The sequence below is a fragment of the Macrotis lagotis genome, chromosome 1 (assembly GCF_037893015.1).
Source record: "Macrotis lagotis isolate mMagLag1 chromosome 1, bilby.v1.9.chrom.fasta, whole genome shotgun sequence".
Taxonomy (NCBI): domain Eukaryota; kingdom Metazoa; phylum Chordata; class Mammalia; order Peramelemorphia; family Peramelidae; genus Macrotis; species Macrotis lagotis.
Genome location: NC_133658.1, coordinates 127482149 through 127499829, shown reverse-complemented (window position 1 = coordinate 127499829; position 17681 = coordinate 127482149). Strand labels below are relative to the sequence as shown.

The following is a 17681-nucleotide window of genomic DNA, read 5'->3' as shown; positions in this document are numbered from 1 at the left end:
ATTCAACAATACCACTAAGAGGGCTGCATCCCAAAGAGATCATGTTCAAATTTATATATTTTGCAGTGGCAAAGTATTGGAAATTGAGAGTATGCCCATCAATCGAGTGATAATTGAACAAATTACAATATATGTATATGATAGAACACTATTATTCTGTAAGAAATGAAACATCTCATTTTCAAAATATATTGAGAATCAATTTTATAAAATTACAAGTCAGTCTCCAATTGATAAATAGTCAAAGGATATGAGCAGACAGTTTTCAGATGAAAAATCAAAACTATTTCTAGTCATATAAAAAGGATTGAAATCATTATTGATTAGAAAAATACAAATTACAACTCTGAGATACCACCTCATATCTTATCAAATTAATTAAGATGACAAAAAAGGAAAACAATCAATGTAGGAGAGGATGTGGGGGGAAAAACTCCACTGTTGTTGGGAGTTGTGAACTGATCCAAATCATTCTGGAGAGCAATTTGGAACTATGCCCAAAGGGCAATAAAATTGTGCACACCTTTTGATCACCTATACCATTACTAGGTCTATATTCCAAAGAGATCATTAAAAATGGGAAAAGTCTCATATGTACAAAAATATTTATAGCAGATCTTTTTGTAGTGGTAAAGAATTGGAAATTGAGGAGATGCTCATCACTAGAAAAAGCACTGAACAAATTAGGTATATGAATATTATGTAGAACTGTAAGAAATCATGACCAGCTGGACTTTAGAAAAGCAAGGAAAGACTTTCATGAACTGATGATGACTGAAGTGAGCAGAACCACAACATTGTACACATTAACAGCAAAATTCTGAGATAATCAACCTAAGACAGATTCAGATTCTCTCACCAGTTCAGTGTTCAAGGATAATCCTAAAATACCTGTTATAGAAAATGATATCCACATCCAGAGGGAAAACCATGAAGTCTGAATGCAGAGCACAGCACATCTTCACATTTTAAAACTTCTTTTATATTTTTTCTTTCTTTCTCATGTTTTTTCCCCCCTTAGATCTAAATCCTCTTTCACAACAAGGTTAATATAGAATCATGTAAAACACAATTGTCCACGTACAACTTTTACCAGACTGTTCACTACCATGGGGAGGAGGGAAGGAAGGGTGAGTGATGGAAAAATTGTGGAATTCATAAACTTGCAAATGGAAGAATGCTGTAAATTAACTTTGTGCGTAATCGGAAAAATTTTTTAAAAGGAGTGTATGACAAGGATGAAAATCCAGAAAAATACATTGAGCAGTGATCATCCTGGTAGGAAAACAATGGAGAACACAATGTCACAAAAACCCAGAGACAAAAGTTCACTGAGGAAGTCACCAGCAGAAAGATGAAGGAAAAAGATTGAAGACCATTAGCTATCAGTTAAGAGAATTGCTAAAATAGGAAGACCTGGGTTTGAGTCTCAAGAGACTAGAAGACTATTTTTGTTCAATATTTCATTTTATACAGAGCACAAGCATCATGGAACAGTTAAAAAGAAGGTGTGGAACTTGGGAGTGAACCAGATCTGGTTCAAATCCTATAGCTGAAACTTCTGTTACACATACACAAGTCTTTCCTGGACTTCCATAAAATAAGGATCCTGGATAGAATGACTGCTAATGTCCTTTTCATTCTAAAATCTATGATCCTAGTAACCTGAGGCTCAAAGTGATTTATTTAGCCATGTTCTCAGTAATTGTGGGGATGCAAATCTAGATCTCCTAAGTTGAGAGATCTTTCAATGGCACTGTTTTACTACTAAGTAAACTGACTTTTCCAGGTTTACAGAGTTATTAAGCAGTGTGGAAAGAGCCCTGGAGTTGAAAAACCTGCAACCTAGTCCCAGCTGTTACTCTCTGCTTGTGTGGTCTAAAGCTTGCCCTTTCTGGGCTTCAGTTTCTTCATTTGAAAAATGAAGGAGCTAGACATGTCTGGCTGTGTCACTTCCTGGCTCTAGAAGCCTTGGTGACTTCCCATTTTCTTGAGGATAAAACACAAATGCCTGTTTCATACTAAAAGCCCTTCAATTATCTGACCCCAGCTCTTCTTTCCTCTTTCCAGAGTCATCTTTTATTACTTCCCTCACTTACCAAGGCACCAATCCTGTGACTCCCCATATCCAAAGTCCCTTTTCTGCATAACACTCCCCTTTGTGTGTTGTCTCCACCAATGTAAAAATGTAAATTGTTTTCTTTTGGATATGTATTTGTAACACAGTACCTTATATATAGAAAACACCTAATAACACTTTTTCATTCATTCATTCATTCATTCATTCATTCATACCTGTGTCCAAAGTCATTGCTTTTTCCTATTGTACCATTATAGTTATTAGTGAATCAGATCTGGACCCCAGGTCCTGATACCAAATCCACTATATTACCTACAGCATGTTTCTAAGATATCCTTCATGCCTTGTCCTGGGCTGTGGAGTGGGGGGTAGGAAGTTACATAAGCAGATGCTCATTTCAGTTGCTGATTTGCCAACCTGTCCTCAATGGGACCACAAATACTTTTTTGCATCATTCCTATCAGTGTCCTAATGAGAAAGTGGGGGCAAAAGATCTTTGAAACCTGAGTACAGAGGAATTAAGTGATTTGACCATGCCAGATCTAAGGCAATGGCCCAATCCTTTAGCCCAATCTGGTTACTGAAGCTGGAAAAACAGGCTTCAGTAAAGACTGACTACCACTGTTCAAGAAAAGATAACTCACAATGGTGGATACTTTACAGGCACAATAACTTAAAAAGTGAATCCAGGGGGAGGAGGAGAAAGAAAGAGAGTGACAGAGACAAGAGACAAGAGAGAGACAGAAGAAGAAGGCTGGATTTGGTTTTTTTGTTTATAAACAGTTTTTAATGTATTAACTCACAAGGTGGGATTTCTTGTTTTTTGAGCATTATGCTGGAAAAAGCAACTGGTTCTGGAGACAGAAGACTTGGATTCAAGTTCTGAACTAAACACTTGGATATTGTTTGTCCTCTGGAAAAATCACTTCACCTCCCTCTCTAGCTCTCTTTCAGGGGTAAAGCAATACCTGTGTCCCTCGCTAGGCAAGCTCCCTCCAGAACCTCTATTAATAGAGTCAAAGACAGCCATCTCATCTTCTGCAACCTGGTTGCATTCCTCTGGTCTTTATCATACTCACCTTCCCCCTGAATCCCTTCCTTCCAGTTGACCTCCAATCAGAACATTCTATGACTTGGTTAAAAAATATTTGGGAATAACTGTAAGAGAACCCAAATCCAGTCTCCCTGTCCAGCATTGTTTTTGTTGTTGTTAATGTAATAGCTAGCATTTATATAATGCTTTAAAGTTTTAAATGTTTGCTTTACAGACATTATCTCACTTGAGACTTACAATGGCTCTATGAAGTCAAGGTTATAGACATTATTCTCCCCATTTTATAGATAAGGAAACTGAGGTTCATTAAAATGAAATTTGGTTACATAGCATGAGCACTCTGAACCCATGTCTTCCTACTGCAGCACAAAAGCCTTGTCCACCATATCTTCCTGCCTTAAACGTTACTCCCATTTGAGTCTCATGACCAAATCCTAATAACCTACAGGTATCCCTGATTTGTCCAGGGATTATAGAGGTTATAAAACTCTCTCATGATCACATAGTTGAGTGTCAAAGGAGAGAATTTGAACTTAGGTATTCCTAACTCCAAGTTCCACATTTTCTTCCACAGGCTTCCCACAATACTACCCAAATCAAAAGAATTTCTGATAGGCTTCCTCTCTAACTGCCGAGGCATTCATAAAGCTTTGTCACCATACACAGAATCCTCAGGCCTATCCTCCATTGCAATGTAATTGAGGTTTTCCCTATCGAAGGCATTCAGACAGCCACCAGAATAGATCTCAACCTTAACTGTGAAGAAAACCTACCATCCATCATGACACTGCTCTTTTCAGGAGAGGTGGTACATTGGATAGAGCGCTAGATCTGGTGTTGGAAAGAAGGCATGAATCCTACTCAAATACTAACTAGCTCTGTGACCCTGGGTGAGTCACTTTCCCTGTCTTTCTCAGTTTCCTGTAAATTAGGGGTAATAATATGACTGTTATGAGGATAAAATGTATTGTAAATATTAAAGTACTATTTAAATGTGAGCTATCATCAGTATTAGACAAACAATTTTAGCAAAACCTTGATATCATTTGGTCAGTATGAAATTACTTTATCATTCTTCTGTCTAAGGAATTTTTGAAGCTTTTACACCCCATATCCATCAGTTTTTATCTTGAATTATTTTGCTTTAAAGGATCAGAAACTATATCTTGGGGGTTCTCTGTGGGATACTCAGAGTCAAATGTAGTGACAGAATAGTCAGGAAGCTAGGTGAAACTTTCTGAATCAGGCAATAAACCAATGAATTAATAAACTTCTACTATTGATCTGAGAGACTGTTAACCTAGGAGTGGAATAATCATAAGCACTTTGGCCTAATGATATGAAAACTGCACAAGAAAAAAAAGTAGTTATTCCTTCTTCATTTACCAGTTACAAGAAGTCTCAATTGCTTGACTCTTACTGGCAACAAAAAGGGTTAGAAATGAAGTTGCTTTTTCTCCTTATTTGGGTATCGTACTTAATTAACCCAGGTTTACCTAGAATGACTGAAATTATGGTACCCTAGTTCACAGGTGAATTTAAAGTTGTCATTTATGCCATTCACATGCCAATTTTATTTTATCTTTACTGCTATCTGGTTTTTGCACCAATTTAATTTCCAAATAAATACCTTTTCTCCCATATAACAAAGAATAAAAAAGTAGAAAAAAGCAGGAAAGTGAACCAATACTTTATCTGAATATGGCAACACTGGCTGAGTATACCACACACATAGCCTTCCACCTCAGCAAAGGAACAGCTTCCCATTTTTCAATGTATTCAATTTTCAGGGGGGAAATAGGCACAAATAATAAAAAAGAAGTCAAATAAGAGACTACAGTAGGGTAGAGTGAAAAACATTCTAGATCTAAGTCAGGTGACCTATATTCTAATCTCAGCTCTCTGTCAATGTGCCCTTGGGCAAGTGACAATTTCCTTGGGTCAGGTTCTTCTGTAAAATAAGGTGTTGAATATGGTAAAATCTATGTTTCCTTTTAGCTCTAAATCTATGATACTAAATACTAGTTTTGCCTCTAATACATTGTGTGACACTGGGCAAATCATTTACCCTCTCTGTGGCTTATTTTCCTCATCTGATTGATTGGGACAATTTATAGATGAATGGATCCTTAACCAAACAAGAAATAGAGGGGATTACAAATTACAAAATTTGATTACTTGAAACTGAAAATATTTTACATATCCAGTACTGCATCTAAGATAAACGTGAAGTGGTCAAATGGAAAAACTTTGTATAGAATTTTTTCTGATAAGAATTTGGGATCTAAGATCTGAGAGACTGGTAATAAATATAAAACCAATAGCCATCTCCAATTAGATAAATGGTCAAAGGATATGAACAACCAGTTCTCAAAAGAATTGTAAAGTATTAGCAACTACATGACAAAATGCTACAAGTCACCAATTAAAAAAAAGCAAAGCAAAACAATACTGATGTTTCACTTCACACCTGAAAATTGGCAAAAATGACCAAAAATAACAACTGACAACATTGAAAGATAGTTCTGGAAAGATAGGCATATTAACAGATTATTGTGGTGCTTTGAGCATTTTGGAAAGCAATCTTGTATTAGGCAAATAAATTGATTTAAATATCCATATCCTTGTTTTTTTTTAAAAAAACAATATTTCATTTTTCCAATAACATGTAAAAACCATTTTTAATATTAGATTTTTAAAATTTTGAATTCCAAATTCTTTCTCTCCATCTCTCCTCCCCCCCCATCTGAGATAAGATACAATTTGATATAGGTTATGGAAGTGCAATCTTGCAAAACATAAAATGTACATATCCCTTGAAACAGAGGTTCTTTTTGGGATTACACTATACAGAAGCCATAAATAAAGGGAAAAAAAATCCCTATATAGTCCAAAATATTTATAGCAGCACTTGTTATGATAGCTAAGAATTGGAAATTAAGTACATGCCCAACCATTTGGCAAAGGCTAAATAAATTGTAGTTTATGTCATTTTTTTAGTCATGATATGACTTGGCAAAGTCATTTCCTTCTTCAGATAATTTTTCATGTGAAGAAATTGAGGGAAACAGGGTTAAAGTGACTTGCCCAGGGCAACTATATGCTAGTAAGTAGCAAGATTTGAACTCAGAAAAATGATCTTCCTGTTTTCAAACCCAGGGCTCTATCTACAGCACCAACTAGCTAACAAATTGTGATACATGAATGCAAAGATATATTACTCTGATGTAAGAAATTATTTATGTGATGAATACAAAGAAGCATGGTAAGATCTATATGAACTGATACAGAATAAAGAAAACCAAGAAAATAATATACATAGTAACTAGAATAATGTAAATGATACACCCCAAAAAATCAAAAGTTAATGTAACAAAATTACAAAGGTCAAGTAGGACTTGAACGAAGAGCTGTGAGAAGATCTGCCTCCAATCTCCCTTCCCCCTCTCCCCCAAAACTATTCTTTTGTAGAGATGAAGGTCCATGGTTGTTATGTAATGCTTTGGACTATTATTAATGTATGAATCAATTGCACTGACTTTTTTTTCTCTCTGAAAACTATTCACCATATGGGATAGCTCTCTGGGAAAAAAAGGAATCCATAGGATACTATGGTGATGTAAAAAATAGAAAATAATTGAAAATTTGTTTTTTAAAAATAAATCTAATATCCATTCTAGCTCCAATTTCACTCATGTTCCAAGATCTCTTCCATTTGTGTCATTCTCCAATTCTCTTAATCAACTCTGAAAACTCAGAAGCAAATTCTACTTATTTCATAAATATTTCTTGAGCACCAACTCTGCAAAATTCTGTGGGGAATGCTGAGATGAATAAGAATCCAATAAGGAAGAGAAGAGGTAAACAACTGCAGCAGAAGGCAGAATATTATAAAGGCTACAGGACGTATATGAAGAGAAGATCTGATTCAAGTCAACAAGAATTAACTTAATATCAGAGAAGCAGGTGAAAGAAGGTTTTGGATTAGTCAGGATTCAGATTCAAGATTCTGATTGCCACTTAACTATTTGTGGGACCTTGGTAAATTCCTTAATCTCTGTTGTTTCAGTTGTATATGACTGTCCAAGACCCCAACTGATGTTTTCTTGGCAAAGAAAATGGAATGGTTTGCCATTTCCTTCTCCAGCTGATTTTACAGCTGAGGAACTGAGGCAAATAAGATTAAGTGTCTTGCCCAGGGTCATACTGGTAGAAAAGTGTCTGAGGCCATATTTGAACTCAGAAGATGAGTTTTCCTGTTTCCAAGTCCAGCATTCTTATGCACTGCACCACCTAGTTTCCCCCATCTTATAATAAAAACCCTATAAAATGAAGGGATTTTAGATGAGCTCTTAGATTCTTTCTAACATTATTTATGCTCAAACTATCTTTAGGGTATATTCTGTGTAAGGCATTGTGTGATAAGGTGATTCATGGGAAATTCATAAAAACAAGTGCTGTAAAGAAATTTATTGATATTCATGATCATCTATCTAGTCTAGGAATTGGAAAACTATTGTCCAATCAAATCCAGGCCACAAATGAGTGCTGACCTACTTCAATTCTACAGATGAGGAACCTAAGACCAAGAAAAATGGGCATAAACAGGAAAAGCTAAATGAAAGAGGTGTTATTTGAATTAGCTTTTGATGAGAGTAGGAATTGAAAGGAGGGGAAAGACATTCCTAAAAGAGGAAGAAAAGGAAGGGACATGCGTGATTCAGTGGATAGATCATCAGTCTTGAGTCAGAAAAACCTGTAAACAAATCTGTCTCAGACTAACTTTGTGATCTTGGGAGAGTCACTTAACCCAGATTGCCTAAAAAAAGAAAAAAAAACAGGAACCTGGGCTTGGTGATGGAGATGGATAAGAGGAATACTGATACTGATACTTCTTCCCTTCTATCCATTTTTCTTCACTGCCTCCTACAATGAGAATAGGAAAGGCAACAGGAAAAAGGAGAAGTTGGTTATTGAATTCTTGGGATAAGTGAAAATATCTATAAGGCTTGTAGTGTGGCATTCCATCCTCCACTCCCAATTCAACCAAAGCAGAACAAATACATTTTGACAAGACAAAATTAGTTCTCAAAAATAAAAGAAAGAAAAGAAAACCCTCAGTTCAGTGAGCTATTCTCATTCCTGTACAATGTTTAAAAGATTTAGAATTGCAATTTTCTGAGTAATTTGTGCAAAGCCAAGCCCAAAGTGAACATTTAAAGAAATCAAGTGACCCAATGCTTTCCATTGGAAACAGTCTTAAGACAAATGTACAAACTTTCAGCTCACCTTATTGCCTGTCTTCCTCCCCCAAATATATTTATTATGGAGAATGGTTCAGGTAATAGGGTTGAACAGCTTGCAAGATCATGAAACTTAGAGCTAGATGAGCTTTCAGGGATCATTTAGTCCAGTTTGCTCATTTTACAAGAGAAAAATTAAGGAAAGAAAGAGAAGGAAGAGGAGGAAGAGAAAGAAAAAAAAGAAAAGAAAGGGAGAGAGGGAGGGGGAAGGAAGAAGGGAAGAAAAGAAGGAAGGAAGGAAGGAGGGAGGGAGGAAGGAAGGGAGGGGAGAGAGAAAGGAAGGAAGGAGGAAAGGGAGGAAGGGAAAGAAGTAGATAAGTAGAGATAGTAGAAGTAAAAGTAGTAATTATAGCATTTCTATAGTACTTTATAGTTTGTAAAGTGCTTTCCATAGGTTATCTCATTTGGTTCTCACAAGTTTGTGATATAGGTGTTCAATACTTATTGAAATGAATGTAGTTGGGGTGGCTAGGTGGCGTAGTGGATAAAGCACGGGCCCTGGAGAGCACCTGGGTTCAAATCTGGTCTCAGACACTTAATAATTACTTAGCCATGTGCCCTTGGGAAAGCCACTTAACCCTGTTTGCCTTGCAAAAACCTTAAAAAAAAGAAAGAAAGAAATGAATGTAGTTATGGAAGATGAACTGCTATGAGAAGAGAATAAGATATAATTATCATTTCTTTTCTTGTCTCCCTTACTCCCTTAGAAGTCAAACTACAGGGGCGGCTAGGTGGCGCAGTGGCCAGAGCTCTGGCCCTGGAGTCAGGAGTACCTGAGTTCAAATCCGGCCTCAGACACTTAATAATTACCTAGCTGTGTGGCCTTGGGCAAGCCACTTAACCCCATTGCCTAGCAAAAACCAAAAAAAAAAAATAATAATAAAGTCAAACTACATAAATACCTGCAGGTTTGTTAACTGAGGGGCCCCAAAATCTAATTTTTTCATTGTTCGTTGTGTTATCTTCTAATTCTTAACACTGTTTGACACACAGTTCAATCAATTCTTCACTTGCTTCACAATTCTACCTGCAGATTTTTCTCTGAAGGGGGTCAATCATCCCCTCCACTGCTGCTTTATTGATGATGTTTGTCCTTTATTATTGAAGAAAAGACCATGACATCAGGGAGGTGATGCCATGACAAGCACATGAATTATATTTGAGTGAAGACTATGTTGTGCTAAGTCAGCAGCCTCATTTTCTCCTTCAGAATCATCTGGAGCCAGACATGAATCAGGACAACTGGAGATGGCTTTGGATGTGAAGCAAGGTCGCACAGCTCGTAAGTATCTGAGGCATCAAACTTCTATCCTCCTGACTCCAGGGCTCGTACTCTATCCAATGTCCTAGGGGTAGGTAGATGGTGAAGTGGATAGAGCATAGACCCTGCAGTCCAGGGTTCAAATCTAGCCTCAGATACTTGCTGCCCTTGTACTATGAATCTAAATATGGCACCTTTCAGGGTGGTATAATGTTAGAAGCATCTAATTGGCACAGCAAATGCTTTGGGAGTCCTGAAGCCTCAAGGTGGAAGGCAATGCAGAGAGGATACTCCTCTAGCAGAGGAGGGAAGAAGAAAGGGGAGTTGGCCAAACAAGACAAGAGAGACACAGATACAAAAAAACACAAACTTAGATAATTTTTTACAGGTGCTAAAAAATCATGTCAGTCTAGGCTTTTAGGTCTTGCCAAACACATAAATACCTGCAGGTTAGTTAACTGGGGGGTCCCAAAACAGATCATTTGTTCATAGTCCTCCAGAAGGTATTAAGACCAGACAAAAAGAAATTAATTGGTCAAAAAGCCTGAGTTCTTTCCAGTTTCACAAGAGACCAAAGGGCAATCTGTTTGTGTGGTAGTAGAATTTCCCATGTTATTATAGCCTTAGTTAGTGGAGGAAATCATGTACTATAGAAATTCATACGGCTTACCACTGTGACACAGGCCTTGCACCTGTAGGATTCCACTTCCACCAGCATGCCCAGGAGCTTGCTGTCAATGCCCAATGGAAGTTCTCAAACAGGGGTCTCTGTTGGAAAGGAATCTTGGGGGGGGGGGACTAAACCACCCCAAGCTTACCTAGGTTGTAAAGGAACAACTTGGTACAGTTGAAGCCTTACCACTTGTCCAGGCCTTCTGGAGACAGAGCTGATGATCCAGAGTGATGGGGGGAAAGATAAGTTTATTTCCTCTTGAGCAAAAGTATAGCTTCTCCAAGCAGGCTGAGTTCTAAGCACTTACCACTTGAGGAAAGATAAACAGAATTTTCAAAAGGAAAGCCAAGAAAGGGAGAGTAAAGCTATGAAGGATTGGGGGAGGGCTCAGAAGGCTGCTTTCTGAGCAAAAGTGTTTCAGGGAATCATGTCCAGAAATAGTCAAGGATAGTTTGCTCATTATTTGGGCAACATTGTTATTTTAACATTGTTTGTCTGCCTCTGTGGGCCAGCTGGTTCTCATTCACATCTGGAAAATGACCAATTTGACATAATGTACAGGATCCAGGGTACATGATACGGGAAGTTTCTGATTAGATACAAAAAAAAGTAAGAGTTTCTATCAGCCCAAGGGCAGTGCAAAACAAGTTTGTTAGAGGTGTTAAAAAAAACATAACATTACACAAGATGTACTTTGTAGGGAGAAAGTCAGGATGGAAATTTTTTTTCCTTTTTTTTTGCCCTTTCTGACCAGTATTTCCACTTCTGAAAATGACTCAACAAGAAGGTTAGAAGCTAGATTAGAGATAAAGGAGCCTGAGTGGCAGGCTGGAATCAATGTTGATGTAAGGAGAAAAACATGGATTTGGAATTAAAGGAATCTCGGCTCTGCATTTATTTACTGCTGTGTGACTCTGGATAAGGCACTTTCTCTCTTGGCTTTAGTTTCTTCTTCTGTAAAATGGGGATACAAATTTGTATTATCCTTAAGTGAAAGTTTAATTGAGCACTGGGTCTAAAGGATTAGTAAAATTCCTTACAGCTCAGAACCTAATCTGGAAAGTTTATCTCTTTTATCCCACTCCCTCATTGCCTAAGAATGAGCTATTATAGTTAAGGAGTCAATTCTCCGTTCTAGTGATCATGGGATATGAATGAAGTGAAGGAAGGACTCCCTTCCCCCATCCCTCCCCAACCTGAACAGTGATGGAGATCTTAAAAGCAGCTTGGGGAGGAAGGAATCAAAGGTACCAACAACTCAGAAAATATGAAAGCATGAGAAAGCAATTTTTACCAGTGGACATTTAAATTGATCAGACGACAGATCCAAATAGCATTGCTATTTATTATTAATAATAATAATTTATAAAACCAATCTCTTACAAATGCAAGGCACTTGAGTCTAATGGAGAACTCTCAGCTCCATTATCTCATTGAAACCTCATAACAATTGTGAGGAAGGCAGGGCAAAAGTCTCCCACCCTCCCCTTTGATGATACAGCAAAGGCAAAAATGTTCAAATCAATTCAATTTAAAACACATACTTTAACCACCAGTTATTGTCTGTCCTTTCTTTCTGAAGAAGACTCCCACAACCTGTAAGTGAACAGGATTTAAGTGAGGGGATGTTATGCAAAGTCAGCGGTCTCAATTTCTCCTCTGAAGCCACCTGGGTCCAGTGGCCAGATATGGATCAGGATAACTGGAGATGGCTCTGAATACAGTGGGAGACCTTGGCCTTTTTAAGCTAAGGACTTCCCCAGGTAGAAAGATCTCTTTTACCTAGTCAAAAACTAAAACAAAACAAAAAACATTCTAGGAGGGGAAGACCCTCAGGGTTTCTGGCAGAAACAATTGCTATTTAGTTCACTCTGTGCCAAATGTGGGGTTTGGCCTAGGTCAGTCGATGACAGACAAAACTGATTTGGGTTTAAAGCATATATCTTTTAAGAAAGAAATCTATCCATAAACTAAAAATATCTTTTGAGGTTTCAACAATCAAAACTTGTCACCACCAGGTAAAGGCATGATGCCCTCTATCCACTTCTGTCAGGTACTGTGTAAGTCATTGGAGGCCTATTAACACAAAATGAAGCAGATACCATTAATTTGCCCAAAGACACACAAAGCAGTTGAAGCAGACTTCAAACTCATGTCTCCTCCTGCTACAACCATGCTGTCTCACCTAGGATAGCAGAGTCCATGGAAGAAAGGTCCCAGTATCACAGAAATTAGGAATTGATGATAGATTTCCTTATATTGCATTATTCTTTGATGCATTTTATGTTCTAGGGTCAGTGGATAGAGCACCAGCCAAGAGTCAGGAAGAGGCAAATCTGGCCTCAGACACTTGACCCTGAGTGACCTTAGGGGGGCGGCTAGGTGGCGTAGTGGATAAAGCACTGGCCCTGGAGTCAGGAGTACCTGGGTTCAAATCTGGTCTCAGACACTTAATAATTACCTAGCTGTGTGGTCTTGGGCAAGCCACTTAATCCCGTTTGCCTTGCAAAAAAACAAAAAAAACAACAGTAAAACCTGAATGACCTTAGGTTAAGTCGCTAGAACCCTGATTGCCTCTCACTATAGTCATCCTAATTCATATATGGCCTCTAGACTCAGTTGGCTCCAGAGGAGAAAGTGAGACTGGTGACTTAGCACAGCACCTCCCTGACAGAATTAGCTTTCTTGCCATGGCAATACCTCACTAATGTCATGGCCTTTTTTGAGAAGGAAAGACATATTATCATCATATCTCCTATGACAACTAGCACAAGTAGACACTATTTAGACTAGTAGATATACCCTACTGACAGGGGTGTAGATTTTTTGGTGAAAAAAGCATTGGCCTGGGGGCCTGAATGTCAGACCTCCTTCTATCACTAGAGTGACCTTGGGGTAAATTGCTTTATCTTTCTTGATTTTAGTTTCCTCTAGAAAAACCTAACAAGATGGACTAGATGACCTTATGCTTTCCTGGTATGGGGTAGAGTAGGGTTTCTGGAGTCAAATCATTCCTGTGATTTTTTACTACCTGTGTGACCTTGAACAAGTCATTGACCTGTAAAAGCAAAGAGATCACATGCTCTATGCCCCTTTAATACTTCTAGTTCAGTTCAATTCTACAGATATTTATTAAGCAGCTTCTACTGGCAAGGCACTGTGAACAAAAATTAAATAGCCTTGGACCTCTAACAATAAATACCAATCTATGAAGCCTTAGAGATACTCCAAAGGCAAAAATAGTCTCTGTCCTCCTAATAAGGGGTACATTCTAATGAGGGCTACAATTCTGTACATTGAAGATATACATAAAATAAACTGGAAATAATTTAAGAGGGGAGGCATTAGCAACTGGAAAGAGAGGGAGAAAGTCTCTTGGGATTGAAGTGAGTCTAGAAAGAAGTTAAAGAAGCCAGAAAGAAGTATAGCTAGAGGGAGATGTATTCCAGACAAAGAGGGCAGCACAGAGGACAACACAGAAGGCACAGTTAAGGGGAGAGAGTTTAGTGAAAGAAATGGCAAGGAGGTTAATGTCACCGTATTGTATCACAGAGTACTTAATGCCTAAGAAGATATAAGAAAACTAGAAAGATAGAAAGTCCAGGACAGGAATGGAAAAGACTTGAGCCAGGTATGTTAGGCACTACTGCAATAATGCCAGAATGAGGTGTTGAGATCCTTCACCAGGGTAGTGGCAGTCAGAGGGAGAAAGGCACGTATTAGAGAGATGTTACAAAGGTAAAATCAGCAGACTTCAGTACAGATTGGTTATAGAGGATAAGAGACAATGGGATTTCAAATATGATACCCAGGTTGTGAGACTTGGTAACTAAGAGGACAGTGGTACTCTAACACTAAGAGGGGAAATTAGGAAAAAGGAAGAGTTTGGCACACTGCAATTAGTTTTGGACATGTTGCTATCTATGAGACATCCAGTACAAGATATCCAACAGGCAAGTGAAGATACAATGTTAAAAATCAGCTGAGAGTTGGATAAGTAGACTTCAAAAGTCATCTGCAAAGAGCTAACCGAAGCCATGGGAGCTGATGAGTGAAGGGGACAACAAAGGGACTAAATTTAAGAGGAAGGACCCTAACAACTAGTTAATTCATGGAAGATTTCTAAGAAACAGGTGGTGGCACCTGAGCAGATGCTTAAAGGAGAATGATTCTGAAAGCCCAGGTTGAAGAGGATCTTTGCAACCAAGAATGCGAGACAGATTTTATGAATGCATAAAGGTGGGGAAATAAATGCTAAACTGGGAGAAGTAGTCCCAGTCTAGGGAACATAATGAACCATTATAGAGGGCCAGGGCCACGCTTTTAAAAAAAAAAGATCAATAACTCTTGAGATTCAACTTTGGTTATGGTATTTTTTTTCTGTTCTAATGACCTTAAGGTTTCCTAAATATAACCTCTCAAGCTAGCATTTAGGGCATTCCCTAATATGGCTCTAACCTAACTTTCCAGCCTTATTTCATGGACTACTCCATTTGGCTGTGAGCTTCCTGAAGGCTGGGACTGTCCTTTGACTTTTTTTTTTTTGCATCCTCAGTATTTAGCTGGGGATGGAACCCAGGAGCATAATAAATGTTTATTGGTAGATTACTCCTCTTCGTGGACTTTGTGTTCCCATCAAGATAGTTTAATGTCTTTCACCTAACTGGATAGTCTAGCTCTCACCTCCATAAAATCCAGAGGTTACACTTACCCACGTTTCCCAGAATACTCTTTTTCAAGGCTTAGTTTAAAAACCATCTCCTTCTCTTCTCCCAAAGGCTACAAATCTTTCCTTGTATTTACAAATTAGTTTCTATTTATTTGGATCACAGATCAAGAGGAAAAAGTCCATCTAGCCCAAAGGTTCTATGCTTTTTTAGTACCATGGTGCCCTTTGGCAATCTGATGAAACCCAGATGGACTCCTTTTCCAAATGTTTTAAAATTCATAAAAATAAAATGCATGGATTTACAAAACAAGTCATTATGTAGAAATACAACTATCAACAAAGACAACCTGGGAGGCTTACTATGGACAATGCCATCCACATCCAGAGATGTATTCTATGTTCACTTTTTTAAAACTTCTTTTACATTTTTCCTTCCTTTCTCATGGTTTTCCCCCTTTCCCCTTAATTGTAATTCCTCTTTCACAACATTAATACACAAATGTTAAATACAAATGTACATGCACAACTTTTACCAGACTGTTCATTGCCATGGGGAGGGAGGAAGAGTGTCAGAAAAATGTAGAACTCATAAATTTGCAAATGGATTTAGGTTGAAAAACTACCACTGCATGTAATTTGAAAAATAAAACAAAATTTCAATTAAAAAAGGAATACAGTGATCAATATATTGAAACAAAAGTAAGTCATCTAACCTCATTTTACAAATGAGGAAACTGAGGCCCAGAGACATTAAGGGAGTTGCTGAAGACTCGTATACAAGTTATAGCCCCCCCCCCAAAAAAATAGGAGATAAGATCCTTATGAACAGAGTTTTGGGGTTTTGTCTTTGAATCCCTATCCATCATCAACAAAAAATAGCTATCTATTCAGCTCCTACAGTCTTCCAGGCACTTAAGTGAATTGCATTAATTCTTTTTTTTTAATTTTTGCAAGGCAATGGGGTTAAGTGGCTTGCCCAAGGCCACACAGCTAGCTAATTATTAAGTGTCTGAGACCGGATTTGAACCCAGGTACTCCTGACTCCAAGGCCGGTGCTTTATCCACTGCGCCACCTAGCCGCCCGAATTGCATTAATTCTTAAAAGATATAATTTGGTAGATGCCTAAAGTGAGGTTCCTAAAAGTCGGGTTCCCCAAGCTATCGCTAACATTACCAGGTCTGCACTTTCCAGAGCTACTGCAGGTTGGCAACGCCTCGAGCGGGTACCAAGCAAACTGGAGGAAGGCGAGGCGGGCAGAGCCGAGGAAGGCGCCGAGTCGGGCTCAGGGCGTGTCCCCGCTCAGGCCACACCCAAAGCCGGCTCGGGTCCACCCAGCCCCCAGGAACCTCCCACAACAAGGAAGGACTCGCTCCCCAGCTCTTCGCCGCCTAGCTTTCTCCTTCCTGGACCCCCGACTCCCCCCTACCCCCCCCGAAATCAGTGCTAGAGGGAGGGGGTGACAGTCATCCTTACTCCCAAAGAGAGTCTCCCCCCGATACCTCCGGATGCCCGAAAGCTCACTACCGCTTGCAGCGCGCATTCCAACTTTCCATTCTGGAGCACTTCTACCTGCTTGTTGGCTGGATTTTTTCCTCCAACCGAGTCCAGTCATAGTCCCTGTTCGGCAGGAATCGTGAAGCCCTCCGTAGCCGGGGAAGGGCTTCCTCCCGGCCCGGCCCGGCCCCCAGCCCGGCCCCCAGCCCGGTCCTGCTCCCGGCCCCCAGCCCGCTCCCGCCTGGCCTCCATCCTTACCCAGCCAGCTCCAGGAGCAAACTTTTCAGGCTGAGCCCCTGCGAGCTCTTAGCGGAAAGCAGGACGAAGATCTGCGGGAGCTTGATCACCATGCACACCGCGAGCGTGCTCCAGTTGCAGAACGGCAGGAGCAGCCCCGCCTCCATGGTTGCTCCGGGTCCGAGGCTCGGCTCCCGCCCGCCGCCCGCCGCCCGCCGCCCGCAGCCCTTTAGGGGCAGCTCAGCCGAAGCCACTGGGGCCCCCGGGCCTCCTTCCGCCTTCCTCTGAGCCCGCCCCGGCCACGCTAGATGCAAGCCCCGGCCCTTATGGCTCCTCCCATCCGGGGCCGCCCCAAGGGCCAGTGTGGGTCGGTTGGGTTGGCGCCCAACCCCAGCTGACAGGACGGGTTCGGCCCCAACCCCGAGCTTCTTCCACGCCCCTTTCCCACCTGCGAAATCGATTGGGAAAGGTCTTTGGGATCATCCACTACGATCTCCCCTTATTTTTTGAGTGAGGAAACTGAGGCCAAAGATTGTCATCCTTGAGTAAAGACTCCTGAGTTAGGAGGCTCGTAGATTTAGAGTTGAAGGGGGCCAGTCAATCCTCCATCCTCTTAGGGAACTGAGGCCCAAAGCAGTGAAATACCGTGCTTTGGGTCACACAATTAAGGCCTGAGAGAGAATTTGAACTCAGGTCTTTCTGAGCAAGTCCAGTGCTCTTTCCACTCTTAACACATTGCTTTAAGGGAGACAGTTGTCTGCCTATGCCTTCTGCTTCTCCTATTTACCCCACTTCCCCAACGGGTCCTTTCTGGGGTAGAGAGCAAGAGAGGCCAGGAGAACCCTCAGGGGAAGGAGAGTCAGAACAAAGAAGAGGAAGAAAGCTGTCCCCTCCCCCCTGCCCTAACTC

At 39.9% G+C, this 17681-nt stretch overlaps 1 protein-coding gene across 1 annotated transcript in view; it reads right to left on the bottom strand.

Annotated features, from left to right (window-relative positions):
* The window catches only part of LOC141502785 (solute carrier family 66 member 3-like), a 31919-nt gene extending 14933 nt beyond the window's left edge, over positions 1-16986 (bottom strand). The window contains exon 1 of the mRNA XM_074207724.1: positions 16794-16986. Coding sequence (XP_074063825.1) covers positions 16794-16939 — 146 coding nt within the window. The 5' untranslated portion in view covers positions 16940-16986. The remainder of the gene's footprint in view (positions 1-16793) is intronic.
* Between the last annotated feature and the right edge of the window lie 695 nt (positions 16987-17681).